This window comes from Perna viridis, chromosome 11 (genome assembly GCF_037379345.1).
Source record: "Perna viridis isolate PV_CMFRI_1.1 ecotype Kerala chromosome 11, ASM3737934v1, whole genome shotgun sequence".
Classification (NCBI taxonomy): Eukaryota; Metazoa; Mollusca; class Bivalvia; order Mytilida; family Mytilidae; genus Perna; species Perna viridis.
In genome coordinates this window covers 34995653-35006395 of record NC_142455.1, presented here as the reverse complement: position 1 = coordinate 35006395, position 10743 = coordinate 34995653, and the positions used below count along the sequence as shown (strand labels likewise).

At 33.6% G+C, this 10743-nt stretch overlaps 1 protein-coding gene across 5 annotated transcripts in view; it reads right to left on the bottom strand.

Annotated features, from left to right (window-relative positions):
- Nucleotides 1-5073: 5073 nt before the first annotated feature.
- Nucleotides 5074-10743, bottom strand: part of LOC148603870 (uncharacterized) — a 53504-nt gene continuing 47834 nt past the window's right edge. For 4 of the 5 annotated variants that reach the window (XM_088551511.1, XM_088551509.1, XM_088551512.1 and 1 more), the window contains 5 exons: nt 9686-9800; nt 8817-9008; nt 8175-8208; nt 7487-7786; nt 5074-5668 (listed from right to left, as the gene is read on the bottom strand). In XM_088551511.1, coding sequence (XP_088407637.1) covers nt 5283-5668; nt 7487-7786; nt 8175-8208; nt 8817-9008; nt 9686-9800 — 1027 coding nt within the window. In that variant the 3' untranslated portion in view covers nt 5074-5282. The remainder of the gene's footprint in view (nt 5669-7486; nt 7787-8174; nt 8209-8816; nt 9009-9685; nt 9801-10743) is intronic. The other variant, XM_088551514.1, reaches the window with a different exon arrangement.

Sequence of the window (10743 nt, the reverse complement as noted above, 5' to 3'; positions counted from 1 at the left end):
TATATAAATCGGATAATAGTTATGAAGAAATAATAATAGTGTGTGACATTGTGTACAATCACTCGAAAGTAGTAGTTAGCCCAAATATACATGTGCAAATGAATGAAGCAACTGACAATTTATCCCGTTTCTATTTACATCTGCTTACACGATATAAGTTTTCTAATACATGTACATGTATCTTTTCAGATTTGACATTTGTCTGCTGACGAAACCGCGGAGTCGGAAGCTGTTCACAAGATATTTGAATTTCTATCAAAATGAAATTGATAATGAACAAAATAGAAAAAGTAGAAATATCGAAGTCGAAATATAGGTTCGATAAATCATCGATCTATACAAAACATGTTTGCTCTTTCACAAATTAGCAGTCAATGTTACTTTTCACATAGTCCCACAATAGTCTATTCAAATGTCGATTACTTTGCCATTAGATAGTATGTACAGTTAATGATTTTTATAAACTTAGTATTCAACATTAGAGATTTTAGAAGACACGTATAGAAATATCAAAATCGAAATAGGGTCCCAGTGTTGACCAGCTTTTGCCCTGTAACAACATTAATGTATAGATACTATCTGATTTTAATGCACTAACACCTCGAAGAGCTAGTAAATATACTTGAACTTTAAACCCGTCGCCTTGTTTTGTGCCTGTCCGGAATTTCTGGCCTGTGTATTGTTTCATTTTCATTCTCAAATCAGATTTTTGTTGCAGGAGTTTATGGGCTACTATTTCGCTGTGTTTAATGTTGTTTTGGGGCCGCTGCTGCCTGTCTTGTAGTGTGAAGATCTCATTGTCCCCGCCGGTGTCTGACATTTGGCATATACACCACACCATGATGAAAATATTCGCCTGAGGCCACCCATTGGTCTTCATTGAACCACGAGGAAACCCCATACCACGGGGTTTCCTGCAGATGGCCACAAATCACCATTATACACAGGCAGAGCGAAATAGTTGCCCCCCTCTATATAGTTTAATATCATAAAAAATAATGAAAACGAAACTAGACATACAGAGACCTGAAATCCCTCACTTGGGACTTATGCAAATAATGTGGCGGGATTAAAGTACTCTAGTGTGTTCACAATTCCCGTTTAAAATCTGGTCACTGTGAAAAAAGTTTTACACATAAACACACCTACACATCATTCTAAATAGATTTGAGTCCCTTGTTACCACGGAAATAAAGAAACTGAATTTAAGTAAGGACTACTAGGAGTTACAGACCAGTTGAGAACTACAAAAAGTTATGTCCCCTGTGTAAGTAAAATCAATTCCAATTCTTCTCATGCGAGATTGGGAATCACGGTACACCACAAATTCATACAATAAGGACACAACCAATGTCATATAAAATACTGCTTTTAAATATAGTATCTATGTAAAGAATATATGAGCGATTCAATGTTAATACGAAAGAAGGTTATCCTTAATGATTTGACAACAATATCATAACATAACATAACTAAATCTTTAACAAATGAGCCTACACAACGGTTTAATTAACATTTTGGTTAAGTGACGAACTTTCTGTAAACTAATACTGTAAAGTAAAGAATGAGATATACCCGCATGTATTAATCCTTACATCCATTGGTTGTCATTAAACGACTAGCAGCGGGCCCCAAAACAACAGTGAAATAGTTGCCCCTATGTACTACAGCAATATGTAAGTAAACACACAGCAAACATCAGTTAAAAAAAGTCTGAATCCCTTGTCATAATAGAAATTAAGAAACTGATTATAAATTACACAAATGCCCAAAGCACTACTAGCATTTAACAGTCATAATAGCTCCAAACCATTTGAAACATACAAAAAGGTATGACTTATCGTATGTATTATCAATCACAATGTTTCCCACGCGGGGATGAGAACCACGGTATACCACAGATCATATAATAAGACAAACTTAATTTTAGCATGTTTCCCAAATTTCATTCTCAACATTGTCTAAACTATAAAAGATTATTGCATCACTTAAAATTGTTGTCAATGCTCCCAGTTTTCAGTGGAGTGCGAGTTGCTCATTTTTGTTACTTAGTATGCATTATTTTAGTTACTTAATGTTCTTTGTTGTGTTTGTCCCTGGATTGCTTTTTTTTTAATTTCCGCTAGAACTTAGAATCCCTTGATTACCCTTTCGAGCCATAATGCAGTTAATTAGTTTATCAGTCACAATAGCGACCCTTTTTCCGTCGTATTTATTTCTGCATCCACTTGAAAATATATGGTTTAATATGTTGAGTACATTTCAACGACGCGTTATTTTTCATGACCGCCTACATTGTGTTGTTCCAGTTCTCTAACTCTTATAAAAATAGGATATATAGTAAGACAGGCAATGGTATAGTCAGTCACCAAACGCCAAGCAACGAACAATTAAACCTCCTCAGATCATCACACAGTCTTTAATGATGAGCAAAACTCATACCATAAAACAAGCTGTACACAGCCCATAGATAAATGATGAAACTATTCATATAAGACAAAAAAGTGACCTACAAAAAACGTAAACGAATGACAATGAACACAATAAACAACGACAACCACTGCAGTGCCGGATCCTGGCTTGTGACAGGCACACAAATATGTGGCGGGGTTGCAAATGTTTGTGAGTGCTCAATCCACACCAAACGTATGACAATGATGGAAAATACAAGAATAAAACGACCTATAAAAGTATGTCGAATTCCGATTTAACTATTGAGATCGATAGAAATACACCTTGGCAAATTAGACAACAGACAACAAGCTGTACCTATCTCGAATAAGCACACCTAGTTTACTCAAACAAAAGTATAAATGAAAACAGATCCATATGGATTTAGTAAAAATAATCATATCATTAAATGTTTAAAAAAAAACAAAGTTTTCGTGCGAATGCCAAGATAAAAGGCAATTCCAGGAGGTAGAGTGAAATCTGAGAACGTTAATCAATAATTAATCAAGAGTCAAGATAAGCAGAGTCATGATACGGTGAAGCTAACCCATACGGATAAGGTTATTCACAAAATGTTTACACTATGATTCTGTAAAAACACTTTTATTACAATATCATAAGAACAAGGATATGAAACACGTTTTTGATGAAGTTATGATGAACACGACCTCTGCATAAACCCATTTTTGATTAAGTTATGATGAACACGACCTCTACATGAAATCTTTTACATTCATGAAAGACCCTAGTCAACTTATTTAAGATAACCAAAGCCTTGAATTAACATTTTACCGGCTTCAACTTTTTCATTATTAATATTGTAAGACATGAAAAAAAGTTTTCAATATCGATACCTCAAGCCCCCTCGCTTATTTAAATAAAGCATATCGTACATAATAACAATCTTCGTAATTTGAAAAATGTGCATAAAAGTAGCGGATTACTAAAAGTATTAAGCAGCAGTCTTTACAAAAATCATGCAAATTCTGTAAAATGTGATACACATAGGTTACATATTTTTATTTTTGTAATCGATTACCTTTATAGGTCTTTATGATGAAATGTATGTTTTTTCATTCCAATCTGACTGTCCTTAGGATATAATTTTGCATGGAAAATCCAATAGATTTTATTTTATTTTAGTGTTATTGTCATAGTTACAATGTATTTCCCTTAATTTTAAACTCAACACTACATTCTATAATGTTTTAATCTCATTTGACCAAGGGTTACATGAAAAACCATATGTTACTTTCTGTTTACTATGACATTTTAATTAAACCTGTGCAGGTCAGGGTGTCAAAACAATGGGCCTGCAGCAGCGCTAAGCTTGTCGTAAAAGGCGACTAAATAGTGCTCAGAACCATAGCCAGGGGCTTGGGCATTCTGTCTACAGAGCAACTGGGTTGTGAGCCCAAGGTGGTGGAATGGGGTACCTCTGGCATGTTACATGCTTGGGTTGACATGCTATAATACGGAAAACCTGACCGCAAACCACAGTGGTGCACTGTGTTGGGAAAGATGCCGCGTTTCTCGCACGTTAAAAAACCCTACTGTGGTATTCTCCCAGAATAGGAACCATAGGGCTCCGCCACAGCAGGCTAAATTGCCCAACCCTACCCATCCCTCCCTATTTTCAATGGCAATCAAAATTTCTCGACCCTATTATCCTGGTGTCCCATCCCATTTTTCATTTCATCATTTCATGTTCATTTCATCATCCACTTCATGTTCATCGCCTGAATATAGCTGAAATATTGCTGCTCGGGCGTTAAATCCCATCAAACAAACGAAAACATTTTAATTAAAATATTACAAATACAAAATATGTAGGCTACCCAACCATGAATCACATTTTGCATGACCCTTAAGCGGAGCGCTACTTAAACGTAGAATCAGAAGACATGCACATAAAATCAAGGTTTCTTTTTCATTTGAATTCCTTTGCAGCGATTGGTTTCTGTTTATTTCTGAATACAAATACACGTCTATGTAAATTGGTTAACTCATTCCCCCAAAATATACATAGAATAAACGAAAACAGTGAAATTCTTGACAAAATGATCCGATAACACCAATTACAAATTAAATCCACATCTTATCAACTGAATCAACCTAACATCAGAAGATAAGGTAATAAACTATTGTCTTCTGATGTTGCTATAGTAGATATGTTTGGTGATTTCATTACTATGTTCGGTAGTATTTATATTTTGTTTCGTAGTTTTTATTTCATGTTTAGTAACTCAGACATTATGTTTGGTGCTTTGGTTATCATACACAGAAATGTCAATATCATATGCAGTGATGTTTATATTATGTTGGATTGGTACTTGATATGTTCTGTGTAGTGTTCATTACATTCGGTACTTTCGATATGTAGTGAACTTTCATGTTAGAGCAAGTGTCGTTCATCCAATTGCTCATCCAAGTTCAATCTAATGCAAAAATATCTGACTATATGTATTAGCAATGCATTTCTTTGAATATATCGATATATTTTTATGTGAATCTAACAGGGTCATCCGTTTAACTCAGACTTTAAAAAAGGCTTAGTTTACAGAAGTATTCATTTTTGTTACGGCAAGGACTGTTTATCATTAAAAACAAGGCAGAGAAAAATGCATCGTTTGATATATTTCCATAACTTTTATTGACCTACATTTGAGACGCCATAAGTCTTTATGTAATTCAAATTAAGTACAATATTTTACATACATTGAAACTTTGCCGTACGTAGACTGTCTATGTATGATCATATCTATAAACGAACAAATACAATAATGACAACAAATGCCTAGGTTTTCGGACTAGAAGCTTGGTACAATTGACTATTTGTGATTTTGCTTCATGACTGAACTAAGCGGTGGGAGTGGGGGTAAGGTATGAGCACGCCCTTTTGGTAAATTTATGTCAAATATATTGGTCTTCAAATTTGTGTCAGCCTTTTCTAGTGATGGAGTCTGAGGAACAGAAAGTACGTTTCTCGTATTTAACAACTTTCTAGACAACGTCGAAGTTTGTTTCATTATTGGTCTTTTACTGGCGTCATTTACAATATCCGGTTCGGATATTGGTCCGACACACAAGTTTCTATGACGACGCTTAAGAAACCAAACGATACAGATAATGACCAGTATCACGAGAACGATAAATCCAACCACTGATCCAAAAATAATAGGTACGAAATTTCGTCCGCTGCTTTCGGTGGTCTGATCTGCAAGAATTCATAGATATAAGTACATGAGAAAAAATTAGTAGATGAGAGCACATACAGACAAATTTGTAGACATGAAAAAATTCAACAACATTAAGTGGATAGGATTATATTCAGCAAGAATAAGTAGATATTTTTACTTTCAGCAAGATTGTGGGGTGATGATCACATTCAGCGACTTTTAGTAGATATTATCATACTCAGAAAAAAACAGATATGATTACATTCAGGAACCAAGAACAGTGATGATTACACTCAGCAAGATATGACTACTTTCAAAAAGACCTAGTAGATATTATAACATTCATCTATATTAATATTTGTAATTACATTCAGCGAAATTTAGCCATTAAGCATGATTCAGTTGATATTATAACATTCATCTAAATTAATAGATGTAATTACATTCAGCGAAATTTAGACATTGAGCATGATTGAATAGATATTGTTACATTCAGCAAGAATCAGTAGATATGAAAACATTCAGCAAGAATCAGTAGATATGAAAACATTCAGCAAAATTTAAAAAATAAGATTCTATTCAGCAAGGAATTTCGTAAACAAATAAAAGAACAAAAACATACCTAGACACTATGACGATAAAGTAAACAAAAGATGGTTTTAAACTGAAAAATCACGAGGGGGCCGACAAACATGACTCATCATGATTCCAAACATTCTCAAAACAGCAAAATTAATATCCATTTTTTATTGACATTAGAGAATTTCATAATTAGCAATTGGGCGTGAAAATCAGGTTCAATGACAAAACCAATGTTTTAATTGCCTCAAAACCTCAAATTTGGACTCGCCATTTTATTTCAAACCTCACAATCTAATATTTTGGCTGTAAAATTGGTCACCTTGGAAAGGGCAACTTAATCTCGAACCTCAAAATTCGTTTCATTTCCACTCTTAAAACTCTTCCAAATCGGAGCATGTGAAATCAATTGCATGGCTACGGGCAATATATCGTTTCCGTTCTTTATGCATAATATATTTTTGCATGTAGAATTCCATCACTGTACCACATTTAAGCTCCTGACCACTTTGGTTTCAAAGATATAGCAATGTCCTATGTTTTGAACTTTCCCCCTTTTGTAACCTGTATTTCGTTAGTCCTTTAATCTCAGTTTGCGCTATAAAGGTGACGTATTATCTTTAAACAATCCTTATTTCGGGGATTTGATACGTCGTATGATTTTAGTTACTTTATGTTCTATGACAACACCGCCTACGTAGATTAATCCTACGAGGAGGAATCACCCGGCCAGCGAAAGCTATATTTAATATAGCCTAGCTGGTCGAGTGGTCTAGGGCGCTGGACTTAGTGCAGGCGGTGTTGCCATAGATGTCACAGCGGTACGAGTTCGAGTCCCGCGGAGGGAACGACAAAAATTTGCTTCGCAAATTTGACAGTTCTAACATTGTTGGGAATTTTTCAGACCCTTCTATAAGTTTACGTTATCTTCCCTGTATCAATTTGATCCGATGGAGCAGTGTAGAGAATAGAGTCGTCACATTCTGAGACGTTGTATATATATATATATATATACTAAATAATAGTCAACACAAGATATCATATATCAAATTGAATTTAGGTAGCAGTATTTGTTATCTCGCCGAATTTTGAATTCTATAGTACACTCTATAAAATTAATTTATCATATGAACATGAGTATTATGAAAAGCCACACGTTACTTTCTGTTTTCTATGACACTGAAATTAAAATATCAAAAATAAAAATATGTAGGCTTTCCAATTATGAATCACATTTTGTATGATTCGTATGAAGAGTGCTACTTAAATAAAAGTACCTGCTTCTGAGGTTTCAAAATCAACTGTAAATGAATCCAAGCTTCTTATAACATTAGATTCATTTCCAAATTCCTGATACACCGCGAACATTTCGATACTGTAAGTTACCCCAGGTAATAGGTCCATTATTGTGACTTCAGTGATGTTTGGCAATATTTCCAATTCTCGAGTTGCATTATTGGGTGTGTAAAGATAGACCACATATCTGGCAACGTGATAACATGTCGGAGTTGCAGTCCACTTTAAGATTACAGCTGTCTTAGTTTTGTTTAGAAATGATACTTCCAAGGGTCCGGGATCTGAAATATATATGTATATATATACATTTTAAACTAAATAAGTCTAAGAAATGTTTCATTGAAAATTAAAATTCTGTTCGTAAACTGAAGTAAACATGAAGTGTTTACGTAACATCAAAGTAATAGTGCTGTGTTACTAAAAAACATACGATAAATCCTCGTAACAAGTGGAAGGATTCAGTGTCATCAAAAGTGTCATTTTGGGTGAAAAAAAATGCTGTATCTTAATAAATAGAGGGAAATGAGTGAAAATATCAATTGAAGCAAGGCGAGGAAAGTAAAGTGTGCCAGAGGGACATTGAAACGAACAGAACAAATTAGAAAAAAAAATATCCATTTATAATAGCTTCGGTGATTAAGTAAGTTCAAACAATTCATATAAACTTACACTGGTTTACCCCGACTATATCATTGACGTCGATCTGTAATTATGGAATTAGGGAATACGTTAACTATAAAAGTTGATTTTGAGGGTATTCATTCATCATATAATTAATTGTGTGTACACATCTTTTTTCTTCGGTTATTTATCATAAGGAATACATGTATTGTCAAATCAATTGTCTGATAATCCAAAATAATGTGAATTGGGCATCATATAAGATTTTCATTAAAAAAACACAAAAAAGACACAAAAAAGGACGCTATTTTTATTTAAAGAAATGCATATGAACTTATGGTGTAATGGTTATAAAATTACAATTATAGAATACTTAACTACCAATACATGTTAAATTCTGAAACTGGATAAATGATACAAGAAGAACCCACTAAACAAACAATGTTTTATTTTGTCAACATATGTAATAGTTTTAAGTGATTGAAGTGCGTTCTCTATTTAGATCTGTTTTTTTTTTCAGAAATCTATATGCATATATTTCCGACATAAATCAACAAAATTAAAAAAACAAAACTTGCAAATGTCGATTTCTAACAAATCAAATCAATTATATTTCAGAGCTACATCCGAATGATAAAAATAACACAATGAAATAAACTTGGTCAGGTAGTTTTTACTTTTAATTATTACCTCTGTGGAGACTTGGGATAACAGTGTTGCGGAGTTATATGATGATATTTCCAAAGTATACTTTCCTTGGTCAATCAGTTTTAATGGTACACCTAGTAGACATGTGTTCACGTCAAATGTCTGTGTACGTCTAAAGCAGAGACCCATTGGAACACAGTAGCAGTCAGATGACTTAGAACAGTCAGTTTGCGTCTAAAATATACAAATATATATTCATATTACGTTATTGTAAAATAAAATTTAAGCGACCTTTAAATGTTATGCTACATCGTTCTTAAACCAAGTCTAAATGTAGGCAAGTACATTTATATTTCCACTTAATGTACATCTAGTGTCAATATTGTGTTCATGTCAGCCTTCTTTAAGATTGAATATTATGTTCTACTATTCGAATGATAGTGACTTTGAGTTTTCTTACTAACGTCTTCTACATTGTGTCATTATAAACTTAACAATATTCTGATTACTAAACAAAGCAAAAAAACTTGTCATTGTAATTAACTCTTTAACTATATATTTTTGCCTATACAATGGAGCGTTTTGACGGAAGAAAACGGAAACAAGCGCACGTTCCTAACAATATTTCTGTTCTCCGTTAAAGAACTTCATGATTTGCAACTAGTTCCACTGCTCTTCACTCGTACAAAAAAAGAGCGTATCATCACTCATGTAAGAAAACAAACTAGTATCATCAATTGGGCACAACTACCATGCTACTATTTTTGTAGAACTGGTTGCAACAAACAATTTTGTAATTGCATTATTTTTTTGACAGCATTTTTAACAGTCAATGCAATGAGTTAATGACAATTCAAGTTAATCTTCTCTTTGTGATACAACATGCGCTGATGGCATATTATTCGGAATACCTCATTAAGTACAGTATTGTTGGTTTCATATCTGACATCTCCCGTGTCTTTTAGTACAAGTTTAATTGACGTATTGACACAACCACTATGTAAATCTTGGGTTACGAATGTAAATCTGAAATAGATCAATACATTAGCTTCACCATTAAAACAAATGATACCAACTTGACGTTGCTAGGTTAAGTTATCTGTGTTAACAATTTCATCTGGTCATACACTGAAAAGCACGAAATTATCTATTGATATAATCACAGCTATGCTATCGGCATGAGAACAGGTTTTGTAAAATGTTTTGTAAAATATAAGCGCTTAATGTGTTTATGTATTAGAGATAACAGATGCTGATAAATTTTGTGATCTGTCAACATTTCATATTTTATTCCGTCCTTGCGGAAATTTTTATTTGACCGAAGTATAACGACCATGAGAAAAACTAGTTCTTTAAAACATAAAATGTTTTATTTTGCAGTAACTTGTAACCGTTATTTCTGTTTTATACATAGTGTAGTGTGAAACAGCGGTGAATGAGTAACATTAACTTATAGAATAGCGGTGAATGAGTAACATTAACTTATACATGAGCGGTGAATGAGTAACATTAACTTATACAAAAGCGGTGAATGAGTAACATTAACTTGTAAAATAGCAGTGAATGAGTAACATTAAATTATACAATAGCGGTGAATGAGTACTATTAATTTATAAAATAGCGGTGAATTAGTACTATTAACTTGTACAATAGCGGTGAATGAGTAATATTAACTGCCGACGACATAATTTCAATATGAATAAACGTTTGGATATTCCTAATGTAACGAGAATGGGTATGGTGAATGTGTCCAGGAAATAAATACCCATCGGGATGAAAAAACTAAGGCCCCCATGAGTGGTCAATGAATGACAAATTAACTTTCACACCTCTGGGCAGCTGTAGCCGGCCCAAAAACTACACAAAACACATGTACATCTAAGTAGTTGCCCCTTTATACTCCAGCAATATAAAGGAAAACGGAATGTGAAAACAAAACAATACATACAGTTGCCAGACATTGCTGACT